Source organism: Dendrobates tinctorius, unplaced genomic scaffold (genome assembly GCF_039654945.1).
Source record: "Dendrobates tinctorius isolate UK_male_01 unplaced genomic scaffold, ASM3965494v1 ptg000044l, whole genome shotgun sequence".
NCBI lineage: Eukaryota > Metazoa > Chordata > Amphibia > Anura > Dendrobatidae > Dendrobates > Dendrobates tinctorius.
Genome location: NW_027361712.1, coordinates 33,485,300 through 33,506,884, shown reverse-complemented (window position 1 = coordinate 33,506,884; position 21,585 = coordinate 33,485,300). Strand labels below are relative to the sequence as shown.

The following is a 21,585-nucleotide window of genomic DNA, read 5'->3' as shown; positions in this document are numbered from 1 at the left end:
TTTGATCTTTTGTTTAGAAACGGCACCTGGATCATAGTACTGACGGTGTAAAATGGCGTAAAGTATACTGTAAGTACATTCCAGGTATTTTTCAGGAATGCAGAGCAAGTGGAGGCTTATTGTTAGAGATCAGAGAGACTGATTAAAGGTAATGTGTCATGTCTATTTTATTTAACCAATTAAAATTCGATATGTTTTATTTTAGGTTTTTTTTTTTAAATATTGCCTAAGCAGCTGTTCTAAATCATGTAGGAGATTTGCTTTACAGCAGCAAAATTGACATAAAAAAACATTCAGAAAATCACATATTGACTTCCGTATGAGAGTGTTGTGAGCATGCTCAGTAGCCTGTACAGAGCTTATTGTACAGAGTGGAGGATAGAAGAGGAATGGAGCTGTCCTCATACGTATTGTGAGTCGTTGATTACCTTATAATATATTCCTTTAATGATTATGAGATAAGTGGACGAAGGGGCCATGTCCAATAGTATGATGATCAAACCAACAGCAGCAGAAGGTTGTGTCCATTATGAAAACAACTAGTGTTAGGGGACAAGAATATGGATGCTCCTTATCAAGACATAGAGCTCTTGCCCTTTAATATATTTATATTAGAAAAGGCTGTATGCTTAGCAAAAAATCACCTAAAACTAAAAACCATGGGCTAGAAATGAAGAATACATTATGCAAATGGGCATTATTATGAGACATTGAGCAAAATGGAAATGCACGTTGTGATAAACTGCCATATTGTAGAAGATAAAATATTAGGAAAGTAGGTTAGTATGATAATGATATCACATTTTTAACCTAGGAATAGTTGAAGAATTAGTAGCTGACATACTCTACTTACCTTCTTCTAGTGTGATCCCTTGGATTGGTATTGGATGGAAAGGGCTTTCAAAATCTTGACTATGTTCTTTTCTCCCATCTCCTCCATCATTGCTGGCAGACTTGACATATTCTTCCAAACGTTCTTGGTAAGAGGCATTTTTTTCATTTTGGTTTGTGGATATACAAACTGCAGTATCAGAAGTACCCTCTTGACTAGGATCTGGAGCACTAGTGATATTGGGAGAAGAAGGAGAAGAGAAGGGAGAAGGATGTGTTGGTGGACACAATGTGGTGAGCTGGGAAGGGCTACAGGACAGGTTTTGGTAGTTGGTAGAAAACGTTTGGGGCACACTAACATCTTTACAGGATATAGACAAACTTGAATTGGAGGTGGAAAACCCTGTATGACTTGCTGATCCCAAATCATCTATTTTTGATCTTAAAGGGTGTGCAGGATTGGCGGCATGATTTGAGAGTGTGTTTGGAGTAAACTGTTGATTGGCTGCACATTGCTCTGTTCTACTTATTTCTGGGGATGTTGAAGAATGTTTAGAGTGTACTGTATCTAAGCTATCAACCTCACCTAATGTAGTGTATGTTGGAGGAGCACAGGATGGATAGGACTGATACCCTGGAACAAAATGTGAAGTAGAACCATCAAATTCTAAACTTGGCAAAATGGGAGAGGATTGGTAGTTTGGATGAGAACCTGTTTCCCTCCCCTCCAGTTTGCTGTTTGTGTTTAAATGGGAAAGCAAGGATCCCCCAAGTGTAGTTGAGCATGTAGGATGGGATGAACATGGCTGTGGAGACCAGGGAACTGGACTAGGTGGTAGTGCTGAGTTATTTGTATGAAATGGCAGAGTTACAGACAAATCGCCACTGTTCTCTGGGTACGATGGGGGACATTTCAATTCTGGAAGCATTGTTGGATTAAAAAAGCAACCCAAAAAGGGATTACTGCTTGCGCTACAGTCTGAAGGTCCGGAGAACATTCTTTCCTGGTGTGGAGAACTGTAATAAGGGGACACTTCCATAGGTGCTTCAGACAAATTTGGTGTTACAGGAGACACAAATGATGGGGATAACTCCATATGGCCAGAATCTAAAGTTATGTGAGATGGAGGAGGAAGTGAGACAGAAGGAAATCTATGTAAGGTCATTTCAGGCAGAGGCTCCTCTTTAAATATAACTAAAGATGAAAAAAAAGCCCAAAAGGAACAGAAAGGTAGAGTCAATGTAGATGGAGAAAAATGAAAAAATGTAGAATGGTAAAATTCAATACACAGGTCAATATAATATCATACCAGCTAAAAGATCTAGAAAACTGGACCAACGTGCAAGTGCCTAAAATACAAATCACTTACTTGGTAGGTAACGAAAGCTCTGCATAGGACTTCTCTTCCTACGTCCATTTGAAATATAGAAATAGACTTGTAGTGGTCGCGTGATCTCCTTATTACAGTATTCTGGGACTTGCACAGACAGCAAAGACTGGAGGCAATACAAAAAAATAAAAAACGCACATATAGGTTACAATTTTGCTATGTTCCACCCACTCCGAAATTCGTCCTAAAAGCACTAATAACCATCATGTTTGCTATTTGGTGCTAGAGGATGAGAGCCGGCAGTGAGTGTCAGAACACACTGAGCGTTTGTGATAAATGTGGGTGACAAGTTTAACCCACGAGTGTGCACGGAGAAGACTGAAGGACTCCCTGATAGATAACCGCAGGAACTCCCTAATAGATTATTATTTATTGTTATAGCACCATTTATTCCATGGCGCTTTACAGGTAAGGAGGGGTATACATAAAAACAAGTACAATAATCTTAAACAATACAAATCATAACTGGTACAGGAGGAGAGAGGACCCTGCCCGCGAGGGCTCACAATCTACAAGGGATAGGTGATAATACAGTAGGCGAGGGTAGAGCTGGTCGTGCAGCGGTTTGGTCGATCGGTGGTTACTGCAGGTTGTAGGCTTGTCGGAAGAGGTGGGTCTTCAGGCTCTTTTTGAAGGTTTCGATGGTAGGTGAGAGTCTGTTATGTTGTGGTAGAGAGTTCCAGATTAGGGGTGATGCGCGAGAGAAATCTTGTATGCGATTTGGGAAGAGGAGATAAGAGGGGAGTAGAGAAGGAGATCTTGTGAGGATCGGAGGTTGCGTGCAGGAAAGTACCGGGAGACGAGGTCACAGATGTATGGAGGAGACAGGTTGTGGATGGCTTTGTATGTCATGGTTAGGGTTTTGTAATGGAGTCTCTGGGCAATTGGGAGCCAGTGAAGGGATTGACAGAGGGGAGATGCTGGGGAATAGCGGAGGGACAGGTGGATTAGTTGGGCAGCAGAGTTTAGAATAGATTGGAGGGGTGCGAGAGTGTTTGAGGGGAGGCCACAGAGCAGGAGGTTGCAGTAGTCAAGGCGAGAGATGATGAGGGCATGGACTAGGGTTTTTGCAGATTATTGGGTGAGGAATGAACAGATTCGTGAAATATTTTTGAGTTGAAGTCGGCAGGAAGTGGAAAGGGCTTGGATATGTGGTTTGAAAGAGAGATTAGCATCAAGGATTACTCCGAGGCAGCGAGCTTGTGGGACTGGGGAGAGTGGGCAGTCATTTACTGTAATTGATAGGTTCGTAGGGGGGGTCACGTGAGATGGGGGAAAGATGATGAATTCTGTTTTGTCCATGTTGAGTTTCAGAAATCTAGCGGAGAAGAAGGATGAAATAGTGGACAGACATTGAGGGATTCAGGTTAGTAGGGAGGTGATATCTGGTCCAGAGATGTAGATCTGTGTGTCATCAGCGTAGAGATGATACTGAAAGCCATGAGATTCTATGAGCTGTCCCAGGCCAAAGGTGTAAATAGAGAACAGCAGGGGCCCAAGGACTGAACCTTGTGGGACTCCGACAGATAGGGGGCGAGGTGAGGAGGTGGTGTGTGAGTGGGAGACGCTGAATGTCCGGTCTGTTAGGTATGATGAGATCCAGGATAGGGCCAAGTCTGTGATGCCGAGGGATGAGAGGGTCTGTAATAATAGGGAATGGTCCACTGTGTTAAAGGCAGCCGACAGGTCCAGGAGGAGGAGGACAGAGTAGTGTCGCTTGCTCTTGGCGGTTAAGAGGTCATTGGTGACCTTAGTAAGGGCAGTTTCAGTGGAGTGGTGTGACCGGAAGCCAGATTGTAAGCGGTCGAAGAGGGAGCAAGAAGAGAGATGGGAGGACATGGCATTGTCAGTGCACTTCCAGGATTCCCCATACCTCTTCACTGTATGTTAATGTTTTTAGGATAAAGTTATATACATACTAATGTTACTAAAGTTCATTAGTTTTATTTATTCTTTTTGTTCATTCTTTTTATTATATCTTATTTTGTTACATTTACAACCTTTTATCACCAGTAGGTGGCAGTAAAAGATCTACAGTAGATGGGTTTCCGCTGCTGTCAGCTGAATCCATTTGCTGTGGATTTCTCAAGGATCAACAAAGATACCAGGAAACCTCTCCAAAGAACACACCTGATCTGTGATCTTACAAAATAGATTCAAAACCAATTACTACTTTCTTATTTGTTGCTAAATGCCTGTCTATCAAGTATAACACTGGACAGTCATAAAGAGATTGATCAGCCTAGAAAAACAAAGTCAGGAACTTCTCTCTAACTGTCTAATACAGGGGTAGGCAATTTATTTTCCCAAGAAGCTACAAGAGAGACTGACTGTTTGGAGGGCCAAACCAATAGTCTGAAATTAATTCTGCTGAATATTAACCCCCTTACGACATGGGCCGTATATATTCGGAGCAAGTCGGAAGCAGGTGTATGGAGAGGGCTCAGGTTTTTTTTTTCACCACTAATATAATTAAAAAACTGGACGTTTGGTATCGCCGTAAGCATATTGTTGAGGAGAATCATATCGCATAGTCATTTTTACCACAAAGTGTACACCGTAAAAACAATTCCCAAAAAACAATGTCAGAATTGTGTTTTTCCACAATTTCACCGCACTTGGAATTATTTTCACGTTTTTGAGTACACCATGTGAAAAAAAAATCACCAAAGAAGAAAAGCTTTAAATAAGGACTAAAGTTTTAAAAATACAATTTTTATTTGTTACAAAAAAACATATAAAAGCATATAAAAAGAAGTGAGTCCAAACACTGGTTTCTTCTTTGGTGATTTGTTATTGTCTAGCTTTATGGCCCTAAAAATTTAGGGAATAATAATTTTTTGGTGTATGAGTAGACTGTTGTAAAATGAATGGTGTCATTCAAAAGTACAACTCGTCCCGCAAAAAACAAGCTATCATATGTCTGCATGGACAGAAAAAAATAAAAGTTATGGCTCTGGGATGAAGGGGAGGAAAAAACAGAAACAAAAAGATGAAAATGGTCTGCGGCATGAAGGGGATACTAGTAACTTATTAATTATAATTATTATAATAATTATTGTATGACTTAATATTGAGCAGAACTAAGGGCTGACAAGCCCCTATATGCCATATAAGCCCACCCACAGCCATATACAGTATGAGCCTCCATTTAGCCTCCTATATACAGTACGAGCCCCCACATAGCCTCCCATGTAAGCTCCACGTAGCCTATCATGTACAGCATGTGCACCAGGTAACCTCCTTTGGGCAGCCTGTGCCCCATGTAGCCTCCCATGTGCAGCATGTGCCCCACGTAGTCTCCCATGTACAACATATGCACCAGGTAGCCTCTCATGTGCAGCATGTGCCCCATGTAGCTTCCCATGTAAAGCACGTGCACCACGTAATCTCCAATGTGCAGCATGTGCCTCACTTAGCCTCCCATGTACACCACATAACCTCCCACGTGCAGCATGTGCCCCATGTAGCCTGCCATGTACAACATATGCACCAGGTAGCCTCCCATGTGCAGCATGTGCCCCACATAGCTTCCCATGTAAAGCATGTGCACCACGTAATCTCCCATGTGCAGCATGTGCCTCACTTAGCCTCCCATGTACACCACATAACCTCCCATGTGCAGCATGTGCCCCATGTAGCCTGCCATGTACAACATACGCACCAGGTAGCCTCCCATGTGCAGCATGTGCCCCACGTAGCTTCCCATGTAAAGCATGTGCACCACGTAATCTCCCATGTGCAGCATGTGCCTCACTTAGCCTCCCATGTACACCACATAACCTCCCATGTGCAGCATGTGCCCCATGTAGCCTGCCATGTACAACATACGCACCAGGTAGCCTCCCATGTGCAGCATGTGCCCCACGTAGCTTCCCATGTAAAGCATGTGCACCACGTAATCTCCCATGTGCAGCATGTGCCTCACTTAGCCTCCCATGTACACCACATAACCTCCCATGTGCAGCATGTGCCCCATGTAGCCTGCCATGTACAACATACGCACCAGGTAGCCTCCCATGTGCAGCATGTGCCCCACGTAGCTTCCCATGTAAAGCATGTGCACCACGTAATCTCCCATGTGCAGCATGTGCCTCACTAAGCCTCCCATGTACACCACATAACCTCCCATGTGCAGCATGTGCCCCATGTAGCCTGCCATGTACAACATACGCACCAGGTAGCCTCCCATGTGCAGCATGTGCCCCACGTAGCTTCCCATGTAAAGCATGTGCACCACGTAATCTCCCATGTGCAGCATGTGCCTCACTTAGCCTCCCATGTACACCACATAACCTCCCATGTGCAGCATGTGCCCCATGTAGCCTGCCATGTACAACATACGCACCAGGTAGCCTCCCATGTGCAGCATGTGCCCCACGTAGCTTCCCATGTAAAGCATGTGCACCACGTAATCTCCCATGTGCAGCATGTGCCTCACTAAGCCTCCCATGTACACCACATAACCTCCCATGTGCAGCATGTGCCCCATGTAGCCTGCCATGTACAACATACGCACCAGGTAGCCTCCCATGTGCAGCATGTGCCCCACGTAGCTTCCCATGTAAAGCATGTGCACCACGTAATCTCCCATGTGCAGCATGTGCCTCACTTAGCCTCCCATGTACACCACATAACCTCCCATGTGCAGCATGTGCCCCATGTAGCCTGCCATGTACAACATACGCACCAGGTAGCCTCCCATGTGCAGCATGTGCCCCACGTAGCTTCCCATGTAAAGCATGTGCACCACGTAATCTCCCATGTGCAGCATGTGCCTCACTAAGCCTCCCATGTACACCACATAACCTCCCATGTGCAGCATGTGCCCCATGTAGCCTCTGATATACAGAACGTGCCCATGTAGCCTTTGATATACAGAATGTATGACACATAGCCTCTGATATAAGGTATAAACCCCACATAGCCTCCCACGTACAGCATGTGCCTCACGTAGCCCCCTATATACAGCATGCGCCCTACGTAGCCCTCTATTTACAGCTTGAGCCCCCACATAGCCTCTTGTATATGTGGGCCACTGTTTCAGCCCTTTGGCTGTCTTTGTAGGCCAAACAGACGGAACAGCCAGAGGGACGGATGTAACCCATGGGCCGCACTTAGCCCAGGTCTGGTCTAATATGATCTTGGTTGATGCCAAAAGAGCATCCTGGTGGAATATGTTTACCCAATATTTACTACCTCAATATGCTGTTGCCTAAGCTGTATTAAAAGTGTCACAAATATATTTGTATATTTAAAGAAAAGTATTTGAGAATACAGTACTTGTACTTTGTCATGAATGTCAGTAACAGCTGGATGCCTGCAAAAGTCAGCAGCACACTCTTCTAAACATTCTGCCTGAACATGGTGAGAACCCAACCATAACCTGGGGTTTTACACCAAATAGGTAAAAAAAAGAATGTAGAATCTCCTTTTATATAAAGATGGATTTTACCTCATTGCTCTTTAGTCTGTTTACTTTAGCTTCCTCTTCCCATTGAAGTTTTCCATCTGTTAACACAATGGAGAAAAAGAACAATGTTACTTCAAGAACATCACTGTAAATCCAGAGGTAACAAATAGACCTTTGTGGGCCTTCTTGCATCCTGATGGAGTGAAGGCTAAGTGGAAGTATCTCTTCCCAGATTCTCAGAAAATAGGAAAAAACTAAAGGATCTGTAATTATACATTTTTAAATGTCTTTAATTGTATAAACACATTTGCTTTGTCTAAGTAGATAATCTGTCCTAGAATGTAAAAGGTAATCTGTCAGAAGGTTTTTGCTTTGCAATTTGAGAGCAGCACAATTAAGATCAGAGACCACGATTGCAGGGATGTGTCACTTACTGGGCTGTGTGTTGCTGTTTCAATACAATGTATTCTACCAGCATTGATTAGCAGCTCTCTGTCCTTATACAATGTATACAGAAAGCTGTGGTGTGTGCGGGTTGTTTACATCTCAACAACTGAGCTCTGCTCAATCTGCAGCAGAGAAAACTGTGACTATCATAACTGCTGCACAAAATAAACTAAATGTAAAGGATACATCACTGGGATCAGGGTCTCTGTTACCCCATGGTGCTGTCAGATTGCATAGCAAAAAGCTGCAGACAGATTCCCTTTTAATAGGAAGGCTATGTGCACACGTCCGGAAATCCCTGCCTCGGGAAATACACTAGAATTCCACATGCGTAATTCCCGCGTATTTCCCACAATAAACTAGCGTTTTGCAAGCGATCTGTAGCATCGCTTGGAAAACTGATTGACAGGTTGGTCACACTTGTCAAAAATAAGTGTTTGACTAGTGTGACCAACTTTTTACTATTGAGGCTGCCTATGCAGCATCAGTAGTAAAAAGATATAAAGTAAAAAATACTAAAAAAATAAAAAATCGTCATATTTTCACCTTACGGCGTCCCTCGCAGCGATGCCTTGCGACAATGACGTTTGATGACGTAGTGGCCTCGCGATACCGTAGAGGCCTCGCGAGACCGCTACGTCATCAAAGGTCATTTTCGCAAGGCATCACTGGGAACGGGACTTGCCGGGAGCATCGCTGAGGCCTGGGGACGCTGCGTGGGATGCTGAAGGTGAGAATAACACGATTTTTTATTTTAATTCTGTTTTTTTACAGGGATATGGTACCCAGGGCCTGGAAGATAGTCTCATCTCCTTCAGACCGTGGGTACCATCCGCACATTTTCCGCTTACTTTGCGCATGGTGGGCATAGCCACATGCGGAAAGTAAGCGGAACAATGCATTTATATGTCTGTGGAATTCCTGCGATTCCACGCAAAGAATGAGCATGCTGCATATTTTTCAGCGATGCAATTTTGCCACGAAAAATACGCAGCATTAGCACAGCATGTGCGGAATGCCATTGAATACAATGGCTTGCTTATTTTAAGCGTTTACGCACAGTTTACTCCGTGTTTTTGCTGCTAAAAAATGCGGCAAAAATGCATAAAATCCGCTGGAATTCCGGACGTGTGCACATAGCCTAAAGGTAGCTGTCAGAAAATGCAGTAGGAAGTATAGGGTTGAGCAGATTCTCAGGATGCAGTGACGAGACACGAGACAGGGTATGACTTGTGAAATCAACTTTTATAACTTGGAGCCGCTGGGGCTATGCTGAACAAGTAAAAGGGGTAACAACAATCTGTCCTCGCAGGGACTCAACAAAATAAACAATACTTTTCTTATATTCAATGTGACTAACCCGGCTAGTCCGGATGTCGAAGGCCACGTATGGCCAAACTATGGGTCCTTATTTCCTATAGTTCACTTATCCTTCCAGACGTCGCTCGGGATCGCAGGTGCGGACGCTTAGAGGTCGCTGATGCGGCTGCCTTGACGCCTCGATATCCCGGGATGATTTGGGCTCGACAGGCCCTGAAGAAACTGTGCTGGTGGGGCACAACAGGCCCTGAAGGATCTGTGCTGGTGGGGCACAACAGGCCCTGAAGGATCTGTGCTGGTGGGGCACAACAGGCCCTGAAGACTCTGTGCTGGTGGGGCACAACAGGCCCTGAAGACTGTGCTGGTGGGGCACAACAGGCCCTGAAGACTCTGTGCTGGTGGGGCACAACAGGCCCTGAAGACTCTGTGCTGGTGGGGCACAACAGGCCCTGAAGAATCTGTGCTGGTGGGGCACAACAGGCCCTGAAGACTCTGTGCTGGTGGGGCACAACAGGCCCTGAAGAATCTGTGCTGGTTGGGCACAACAGGCCCTGAAGAATCTGTGCTGGTGGGGCACAACAGGCCCTGAAGAATCTGTGCTGGTGGGTCACAACAGGCCCAGAAGACTCTGTGCTGGTGGAGCACAACAGGCCCTGAAGAATCTGTGCTGGTGGGGCACAACAGGCCCTGAAGAATCTGTGCTGGTGGGGCTTTCAGGACGTCTTTTACCGGCTCTCGTCTCGCAGCGCAGTGATGACGCAATTTCCCAAATGACGATCGGCCGGCCTATGCTCAGGGTCCCTTTGTAGACCTCTATTGCCGCCTATGGCGAGGTGGCGTCCACTGAGGCCGGTGATGGCAGGCCCACAGCTGTGGAGGGAGACAGGGGGGCAGTGTCCAGGCCGCTGTAGCCGTTTTACTTGTCGTTGCAGCGGCGACTTGAGGTAACGGACCTGTCTCAAAAGGGCGGGGCACAGCGGGCGTGGCTGTGTGCGACCGTGGGTGGGGAGCGGCATCCGATAAAACTCTCTCACGTCTCTCTTGTCGGTGAGTGCGTAGCTTTCTCCTCACAGACTCCTGAAGGTGTCTCTTACATACACCGCTCGTCACCCCGTCTCTCTCTAAGTCACTCGGCTTCTGGCCTCCTGTCACACTCTCTGCCAACTGCCACCTAAGCGTGCCCCCTCCTCCTTATGTCTTCGTCTCACCCCGTTGCCCTGACACCTTTAGTCGCATGTCTCCCTTTGTTGTCCCCCCAGTGTTGTTCCTTCAGGAACCCTGATGGTGGTCCCCTGGGTTCCGGCCCAGTCACTGTCTGGGAGTCCTCCTCCCCACATAAGTGCTACCCATCCAACCTTAAATGTGTAGGATATTCTTATTTTATTTAATACTAGAGATACCAAGGGTGCTTAGGTAAGAAAGTACTGCTCAAACTGCCATCCACTATAACGGGCTTACAGTGACATAGGGGTCAGAAGACCACGGTGTCTCGCTTCATGCACTCCTGCACTGATGAGATGCACGTCTTCTTCATATTAAATATAGCAGGTTTCTGTTAGTAGTGCAGGGGTTAAACTGTTCAGCGTAGAGTCTCTAAAGCATCCCTGCTTGGATGATCTCAGCTGTTCAGTATTGACTTCTCCACTCTCCCATATATACTCACCTCTAGCAATCTGGATTGCCAGTGTTAGGCCGGAGTCCCACACAACGTATAAAAAATCGGTCCGTTTTTCCACGGACGAGAATCGCACAAATGTTCCCTGAACAGTGATCTGTCAGTCATCCGTGTGCAATGCGAGGATGCGATTTTCTCGCATCTAAGCATCCGTGTGACATTCGTATGGCATCCGTATGGCGAGATTTTCTCACCGGCTTGCAAAATGGACACATAATGGATCCCAATGGCAGGTTAAAATAGAAAAGAAAGAATAGATATATACGCATAAAATATTATATATATACACTGCTCAAAAAAATAAAGGGAACACTTAAACAGCAGACTATAACTCCAAGTAAATCAAACTTCTGTGAAATCAAACTGTCCACTTAGGAAGCAATACTGATTGACAATCAATTTCACATGCTGTTGTCCAAATGGAATACACAACAGATGGAAATTATTAGTAATTATCAAAACACCCTCAATAAAGGGGTGGTTCTGCAGGAAGGAACTACAGACCTGGATGAGCTGCACTACCTGAGCCACTTGTGTAGGTTGTAGAGTCCGTCTTATGCTACCATGAGTGTGAAAGCACAACCAACTTTCAAAAGTGACCAAAACATCAGCCAGAAAGCATTGGTACTGAGATGTGGTCAGTGGTCCCCTCCTGCAGAACCACTCCTTTATTGAGGGTGTCTTGATAATTGCCAATAATTTCCATCTGTTGTCTATTCCATTTGCACAACAGCATGTGAAAATGATTGTCAATCAGTGTTGCTTCCTAAGTGGACAGTTTGATTTCACAGAAGTCTGATTTACTTGGAGTTATATTCTGTTGTTTAAGTGTTCCCTTTACTTTTTTGAGCAGTGTATATATATTTCATAGACAGATAGAAGAATAGCCTATAATTCAATTGACAGCTTCTGTAAAATCATTACAGAACCCGACATGAAATGACATATGGTTTACATACAGTAAACCATTTCATTTGGATTTATATATGTCCCTAACTAATAATTAGATTAGTGTATGTGTGTAAAATTTGGGACATGTAGGTGTTAACTTAACTGGTATATTCCTGCAAAAAAATTGCGTGGGCTCCCGTGCAATTTTCTCTGCCAGAGAGGGAAAGCCAGTGACTGAGGGCAGATATTAATAGTCTAGGGAAGGACCATGGTTATTGACCCCCCGGCTACAAACATCTGCCCCCAGCTGATACACCTTTCCTGGCACTTGGTCTCTCTATTCCCACTGCTGTGTAGCGGTGGCATGTGGGTTAATAAGGTGTTAATGTCACCTTGTAATTTAAAGGTGACATTAAGCCGTGTTAATAATGGAGAAGTGTCAATAAGACACCTATCCATCATTAATCCAATAGTATTAAAGGGTTAAAAAATACACATAGACATTAATTGTAGAAAGTATTTTAATGAAATAATGAATAATGAAACACAGACCATGCATACCAGGATAGGGGGGTGAGAGGACCATGCATACCAGGATGGGGGGGTGAGAGGACCATGCATACCAGGATAGGGGGGGTGAGAGGACCATGCATACCAGGATTGGAGGGTGAGAGGACCATACATACCAGGAAAAGGAGGGTCAGAGGACCATGCATACCAGGATAGGGGGGGTGAGAGGACCACGCATACCAGGATAGGGGGGTGAGAGGACCATGCATACCAGGAAAAGGAGGGTCAGAGGACCATGCATACCAGGATAGGGGGGGTGAGAGGACCATGCATACCAGGATAGGGGGGTGAGAAGACCATGCATACAAGGATAGGGGGGTGAGAGGACCATGCATACCAGGATAGGGGGGTGAGAGGACCATGCATACCAGGATACAGGAGTGAGAGGACCATGCATACCAGGATAGGGGGGTGAGGGGACCATGCGTACCAGGATTGGGGGTGATAGGACCATGCATACCAAGATTGGGGGGTGAGGGGGCCATGCATACCAGGATAGGAGGGTGAGTGGACCATACATACCAGGATAGGGATAAGGGGGTACCATGCATACCACGAAAGGGGGTGAGGGGACCATGCATACCACAAAAGGGGGGTGAGGGGACCATGTATACCAGGATTGGGGGGTGAGGGGACCATGCATACCAGGATTGGGGGGTGAGAGGACCATGCATACCAGGATTGGGGGGGTGAGGGGTAGCATGCATACCAGGATTGGGGGGTGAGGGGACCATGCATACCAGGATAGGGGGGGGTGAGAGGTCCATGCATACCAGGATTGGGGGGGTGAGAAGACCATGCATACCAGGATAGGGGGGTGAGAGGACCATGCATACCAGGATTGGAGGGTGAGAGGACCATGCATACCAGGATTGGAGGGTGAGAGGACCATGCATACCAGGATTGGAGGGTGAGAGGACCATGCATACCAGGATTGGAGGGTGAGAGGACCATGCATACCAGGAAAAGGAGGGTGAGAGGACCATGCATACCAGGATAGGGGGGTGAGAGGACCATGCATACCAGGATACAGGAGTGAGAGGACCATGCATACCAGGATAGGGGCGTGAGGGGACCATGTATACCAGGATTGGGGGGTGAGAGGACCATGCATACCAAGATTGGGGGGTGAGGGGGCCATACATACCAGGATAGGGTAGTGAGGGGACCATACATACCAGGATAGGGATAAGGGGGTAACATGCATATCACGAAAGGGGGGTGAGGGAACCATGCATACCACGAAAGGGGGGGGTGAGGGGACCATGCAAACCACAAAAGGGGGGTGAGGGGACCATGTATACCAGGATAGGCGGGTGAGAGGACCATGCATACCAGATTAGGGGGGTGAGAGGACCATGCATACCAGGATAGGGGGGGTGAGAGGACCATGCATACCAGGATAGGGGGGTGAGAGGACCATGCATACCAGGATAGGGGGGTGAGGGGACCATGCATACCTGGATTGGGGGGTGAGAGGACCATACGTACCAAGATTGGGGGGTGAGGGGGCCATGCATACCAGGATAGCAGGGTGAGGGGAACATACATATCAGGATAGGGATAAGGGGGTACCATGCATACCAGAATTGGGGGGTGAGGGGACCATGCATACCAGGATGAGGAATAGGGTGCCATGCTTACCAGGATTGTGGGGGGTGTGAGGGTACCATACATACCAGGATAGGGATGAGGGGTGCCATGCACATGAGGATAGGAGGGGGGCAGAACATACCAGTATGGGAGACCATATACCAATAAAAATGCTCGCCACCCGGGCATAGAACGGGTTCATAGCTAGTATATATATATATATATATATATATATATGCAGTATATATATATATTATATATATATATATATATATACTATGTGTATACAAGTATTGTATCTATTCTTTATTAACCTGTCAGTGTGATTTTACAGTACTGAATTGCCGGATTTTCTAAAGGACACCGGTTCGTATTTCTCGCAAGTCACACGTATAGTCCGTGTGTAATCAATTTTTTTCTCGCACCCATAGACTTGTATTGGCGAGTCTCTGGCGTAATACGGTGCAAATCGCAATTTCCTCCGTACGTATGATATGGGCAAGAAAGGAAATCGGATAATGGGAGCTGCCCCATAGATTAACATTGGTCCAAGTGTTATGCGATTTTTTTCTCGTGTATCACATATGTATTTCTCGCTAGTGTGACTCCGGCCTTAGTCTTGTACTACCTGGTGTGAAGTGGAGGTTTCGGTTGGTGGTCGAGGCATTTAGAGTGTTGATCTGTGACTGTTGCTTTGTGTTTCGGCTGTGAGCAAATTTTCATCCTCTCCTATTTGGTTTTCCTTCTTTTTCTACCAGATATTCCTCTCTGTTATCTTTGAGTGCATATTTGTATGTTTGGTATTTCACTTTTCCCTGTATATCTTCCCTTTTTACAGTGGGTTATAGAAAGTATTTAGACCCCTTTAAATTTTACACTCTTTGTTTCATTGCAGCCATTTGGTAAATTCAAAAAAGTTCATTTTTTTCTCATTAATGTACACTCTGCACCCATCTTGACTGAAAAAAACAGAAATGTAGACATTTTTGCAAATTTATTAAAAAAGAAAAACTAAAATATCACATGATCATAAGTATTCAGACCCTTTGCTCAGTGTTGAGCAGAAGCACGCTTTTGAGCTAGTACAACCATGAGTATTCTTGGGAATGATGCAACAAGTTTTTCACACCTGAATTTGGGGATCCTCTGCCATTCTTCCTTGCAGATCCTCTCCAGTTCCGTGAGGATGGATGGTGAATGTTGGTGGACAGCCACTTTCAGGTCTCTCCAGAGATGCTCAATTGGGTTTAGGTCAGGGCTCTAGCTGAGCCAGTCAAGAATTGTCACAGAGTTGTTCCGAAGCCACTCCTTTGTTATTTTAGCTGTGTGCTTAGGGTCATTGTCTTGTTGGAAAGTGAACCTCCGGCCAAGTCTGAGGTCCAGAGCACTCTGAAAGAGGTTTTCATCCAGGATATTTCTGTATTTAGCCACATTCATGTTACCTTCAATGGCAACCAGTCATTCTGTCCCTGCAGCTGAAAAACACCCCCATTGCTTGATGCTGCCACCACCATGTTTCACTGTTGGGAATGTATTGGGCAGATGATGAGCAGTGCCTGGTTTTCTCCACACATACTACTTAGAATTATCACCAAAAAGGTCTATCTACATCTCATCAGACCAGAGAATCTTATTTCTCATAGTCGGGGAGTTCTTCATGTGTTTTTAGCAAACTCAATGCAGGATTTAATATGTCTTGCACTGAGGAGAGGTTTCTATCAGATCACTCTGCCATGAGGGCCCAACTGGTGGAGGGCTGCAGTGATAGTTGACTTTGTGGAACTTTCTGCCATCTCCCTACTACATCTGTGGAGCTCAGCCACAGTAATCTTGGGGTTCTTCTTTACCTCTCTCACCAAGGCTCTTCTCTCACGATTGCTCAGTTTGTCTGGACGGCCAGGTCTAGGAAGACTTCTGGTGGTCCCATACTTCTTCCTATTAAGGATTATGGAGGCCACTGTGCTCTTAGGAACCTTGAGTACTGCAGAAATTCATTTATAACCTTGGCCAGTTCTGTGCCTTGCCAAAATTCTGTCTCTGAGCTCCTTGGCCAGTTCCTTTGACCTTATGATTCTCATTTGGTCTGACATGCACTGTGAACTGTGAGGTCTTATATAGACAGGTGTGTGCCTTTCCAAATCAAGCCCTATCAGTTTAGTTAAACACAGCTGGACTCCATTGAAGAGGTAGAACCATCTCAAGGAGGAAAACAAGGAATTAGACAGCATGTGACTTAAATATGAGTGTCTGAGCAAAGGGTCTGAATACTTAACACCATGTGATATTTCTGTTTTTCTTTTTAAATAAATTTGCAAAAATTTCGACATTTCTGTTTTTTTTCAGTCAAGATGGGGTGCAGAGTGTACATTAATGAGAAAAAAATTAACTTTTTGAATTTACCAAATGGCTGCAATGAAACAAAGAGAGAAAAATTTAAAGGGGTTTGAATACTTTCCGTGCCCACTATAGTCTGGTTTGTTTATATACATACACTATAACTCCCCACTTCCCTGGGTGGGGGAAGAAGACAGATATATGGATGATTCAGGAGTTCAGCAAGGTTCATGGCCACGATGTCTTCACCATCAGAAGTAATCCAGAAAGCAGTGATAGCTAGGGTGCCCCTAGCGTTAGGGACAGGGAAGGAGCCCCTGGCCAAGAGTATTCAGACAACATTGGAGTTACGACTTCCGGCCTGTCTTTCTGATCTAATACTGGAGATACCAGTGGTGCTGAGGTAAGAAGAGACTGTTCACCCTGCTGCCCACCCTGCCTTTCTTATCTAATACTGGCAAGGGTGTGCATAGAAATCATGGAGTCCCATAGAAAAATTCCTAATTTGGTTCCCCCACCCCCCCAAAAAAATAAAATAATATATATATATATATATATATATATATATATATTCGTTGGAATAGGTGGGGTGTCACTGTGTATATGTGCAGACACAGAAGGGTGTTCCTCCTAATTTTTAGTGACAGGGGGATGGACATGCTTTGCTACATTTACACAATAATTTTCTCTGTATTGAAGCACCATTGTGTAGTCATCCACTATGATAATCCTTTCATGGCCCCCATTGAGTATGATTCCAACACACACAGTATGATGGCCCTCGCACACAGAAAAAGGACCCTCACAGCCAAGAGTTCCCTGTTCCACCATTGCATTCATCTTTATCTGCATTCTCTGGGTGGCGGCCATGTGGTCTGCCACTATTAGCAATATTATTGTATCACAATGATTTTTGAGGATCTGATTTACTTTTATTAGCATTACGGATGTTTATCACTTAAAAAGACTCTCTACTTGTGGTCAGGTTTACATCTCAATACAAAAGTGATAAAATAAATCAAGAAGACTTTTTTGTGAACATTAAGCCTCCCATAAAACAACAGAGAGTTATTGTACAAAAGATAGTTTGGCCAACAGTTATATCTTCCACCATAATTTGAAAAATAAATCTTGCCAAATCAGACAAGGTGATTTTCTGAATTTTTTTCTCATTTTGAGTCTCATAGTTGTGATCTACCTATGACGTCAATTACATGCCTCTCTCATCTTTTTAAGTGGGAGAACTTGCACAATTGGTGGCAGACTAAATATTTTTTTTCCCACTGTACATTCCTTGAGTGGTCTAGTTTCCAAAATGTGGTCACACTTGAGGGGGGAATTCCACTGTTTAGGAACATCAGGGGCTCTTAAAATGCAACATGGCGTTGGCTAATGATTCTAGCCAATTTTGCATTTCAAAATTCAAATGGCGCTCTTCCCTTCCAAGCCCTGCACCCAAACAATACTTTTACCCACATATTGGGTATTGGTATACTGAGGAGAAATTGCAGAACAAATTTTGGGGTCCATTTTCTCCTGTTACCCTTGTGAAAATGAAAAATTTGGGGGTAAAGTAAAATTTTTGTGAAAAGAAGTTAAATGTTCAATTTTTTTTAAATGTGATGTGGTCCCAAAAAATGATGTCGTAAATTTTGTTGGAAAAAGGAGAAATCACTGGTCAAGTTTTAACCCTTCTAACTTCCTAAGAAAAAAAATTATGTTTCAAAAACTGTGCTGATGCAAAGTAGATGGGCTTATCCTGGTTTTTGCTCGAGCCTATGGTGCGGAAGATAGGCTTGACAGCAGGTAACTGACAGGTGTCTCTTCAGGGCAGTCACTGGACCTGCAGCAGCTGACCCACTGGTCATAGCAGGTATGCGATGTACAGCAGGGTGAGACAAAAGCGTAGTAAGATGGTCTGAGAGTAGCCAGCATGGGTTCACTATACAAAGCTGGGGTCAGGAATGGAGAGGTCAGACAGAACAGGAAACCGAGCCGGGTCAGTTACAGAGAAGACGAGACAAGAAAACACACTGACTGAATGCTAGAGGTTGACAGGGACAGGAACCTAAGTTCATGCAGGGAACAGGAGGATGAAAAGCCAATATATTCACTGCTGGCAGAAGATAGGCTTGGGAAAACAAACCCTGCAGGACACAGAAGGGTTAAATTCCTGCATGATATGGTTGCATCTTCTGATAGCCAGGTGGGTGGAAACAGCATGGATATGCTGCAGAATTGGAAGTTCTGAATGAAGTCTCAGCGTGGCGGCCTGACACCAGAAGGAGCGAAGCGGCGAACACATTGAGTTGGACATCACTTGAAACACTTGCAAGTTACTGCTGTGACACATACAGTGCCTGAAATGACATGCCGGGGATAAAGTGCACGTCACCAGAGAAGCTTTTAAACTTAACAAGCTAATATCTCCACAATGCCACAACAATGAGAAAAAAAATATGTTTTTATTGCAATCTGCTGCCACTTTATCATGACTTGGTCAGTTTACCATTTAGTAAGTGGTAAAATTCCACGTCAAGCTTTTTTTCTCAATACTTTAGCTCGACTGGAATGCCCTAGGCTGAAATGGTAAATTGACATAATTGCTGAATCTATGAAAAAAATATACTTACATAATAAATGACAGTAACTACTAGATTTTACACAATAGCAATATTAAACATTTGATGCAGATATGACGTTTTTTCATTCTTAACAATATATTATTAAGTAGCGCTGTGGTGCTAGTGTTTATTAGATTGATTACAAAATGTAGTTAATATTTAGTTAAGATTTTAGACTTTAATTTGATATACTTTCCCATTCTTTCTTATTTTTCTTCTTTTCTCTTTGATTTTGTTTTATTATCCAAATGAAGTGGCAGACCTTTAGTTTTTGTATACTATTCTATCATTTACTTACATTTGTTTTCTAAAGAAGCAAATTTGTAGCTTGACTCTTACCTGGACCTTTTTCTATGAAGACAACTTTGGAGTCCGAAAGGAAATTGGAACCACAGAGTAACAATTCTTCACGGCCATTGACTGAGCATGCACTGAGACTATAATTTTCCACTTGAGGGAGCTCCTGAGCAGAACGCTGAGCTGTGTGGAAAAGAGGAAATCGAAGTGTTAAAGTCTAAGCATTTAAGTATTTTCCATGGTTTCTGACCAAAGTAAATTTATTCTTTCTCCTTTACTAGTAGCTCTTGGAAATCACTTATGCGATAGCAGAGTTTAATATATTAAATTTGTCATATGCATTAAATACTATAAAATAATCACTGAATGCCAGGAATGGAAGCATCAGCAATTTCTCGGTGCAGAAGAAAATATTTTGACAAAGCAACAATTTATTTTATATAGATTCAAAGAGATTAACAATTAAGGGGTTTTCTGGTACATTAATTCTAATGATCATAAGATTGACAGGAATCTAATTCCTAGGACCACCACCAATCAGCTGTGAAACCCCTTCACCCAGCTTGTTTTCACCTTCCTTAACAGGCCAAATTTTCCAATTCTGAGCAGTGTCATTTTATGAGGTTATAACTCTGGAACTCTTCAAGATATCCTAGTGATTCGGAGATTGTTTTTTGTGACATATTGTACTGCATGGTAATGGTAAATTTTGGTCGATTTGATTTGTGTTTATTTATGAAAATATCGAAAATTTGACAAAAAAAGTGAAAATTTAGCAATTTTTAAATTTTGAATTTTTATGCCCTTAATCCAGATCGTTATACCTATACCATACTTTTTTTTTTGTTAGGAAGTTAGAAGGGTTAAAAGTATCAGCAATTTCTCATTTTTCCAACAAAATTTACAAAACCAATTTTTTTTAGGGACAGCATCATATTTAAAGTGACTTTGAGGGGCCCATGTGGCAGAAATAAACCAAAAGTGACACCATTTTAAAAACTACAACCCTCAAATTTCTCAAAATTCCATCCAAGAAGTTTCTAAACTTTGCAGGTGTTTCGCAGGAGTTAAAACAATCGTCAAAAAAAGTGGATGAAAACGCGACAAAAAGTTGGATGTAATATTTTGGTCATGTTTTCAGGATTTCCTTAGTATTGCCCAGGTGATAATTGCATCACCTGTACAATACAAGGGAAATCCTCAAAACATGACCTGTTGATAGGCCTTGAGGACTGGAGTCGGGGAACTCTGGTCTAATGGGTAGCATCTCTCCTTGTAGAGACTGACATGCCTGACATTCATTTGGCAGAACAAATGCTTCTGTGCATGGGAGAGTTGGGTGCGATAGCTGCTGGTCGAATGATATTTCTATGTGAACTGTAAGGGGGCTTTAATCAAATCATTTTTCTGCTGACATACATGACCTTGTTTAGATGGCTTTATTTTCAGTGTTTTTGTTGCTTGTGTGTGACAGATTACACACTGACCCAAGTCTAGCACATTAAGGATTACTATAACTACATTAATACATGAGCAGAACCACCATCATTACATGAAAACTGCACCAGGATCATCATCAGTACAAGAATGCAGAATGAGAACCACCATTATCAGTAAATGAAAACTTAGCTCAGTGATCAACTGCAATATCAAGTCAATCCCCAGTATAAAAAATTGTATTTCATGAGCCTACAATTCCTAGTATGTTCTTTATAGTTATGGAAAGACATTTTCTTAGTATCCATATATTGAGCATTCACAGAGACAATAGACAAAACATAGATACGTTTTGGGGGAATGAGCCCTTTCTCAAACAAGTGCATTTGTTGTTTGACTTTTGAATATGGGCATTGCAAGAACCCATGTATTGAACATTTTTTCTCAGCTCCATTTTGTTCTTTCTGCTCTTTGTTCATATTATTATTTGATACTTGCACAGTCAGCAGTGTAACGACTCCAGTCACAGCGCTTGTCACTGCGACCAGGCCCTACTGGTCAAGGGGGCCGCCAACACCAGCAGAAACATCAACTGGATGTGCATCCTCAGACAGACAGATCCGATCCGTGCAACCCAATACAGACTGCTGGACAGAAGCCATCAGCTGATGTCGGTGTGCACTTGACAAGGGGTTTAAGGAGATCACATAGATTATATGCAGTTGGGATGAGAAAACAGCAGTGTGGTGCGCTAGATAACAG

At 43.8% G+C, this 21,585-nt stretch overlaps 1 protein-coding gene across 1 annotated transcript in view; it reads right to left on the bottom strand.

The window, feature by feature from the left end:
* Positions 1-21,585, bottom strand: part of NFATC4 (nuclear factor of activated T cells 4) — a 98,707-nt gene that overhangs the window by 2,760 nt on the left and 74,362 nt on the right. The window contains exons 6-9 of the mRNA XM_073575503.1: positions 19,429-19,569; positions 7,678-7,733; positions 2,202-2,328; positions 854-2,026 (exon numbers count right to left, since the gene is read on the bottom strand). Coding sequence (XP_073431604.1) covers positions 854-2,026; positions 2,202-2,328; positions 7,678-7,733; positions 19,429-19,569 — 1,497 coding nt within the window. The remainder of the gene's footprint in view (positions 1-853; positions 2,027-2,201; positions 2,329-7,677; positions 7,734-19,428; positions 19,570-21,585) is intronic.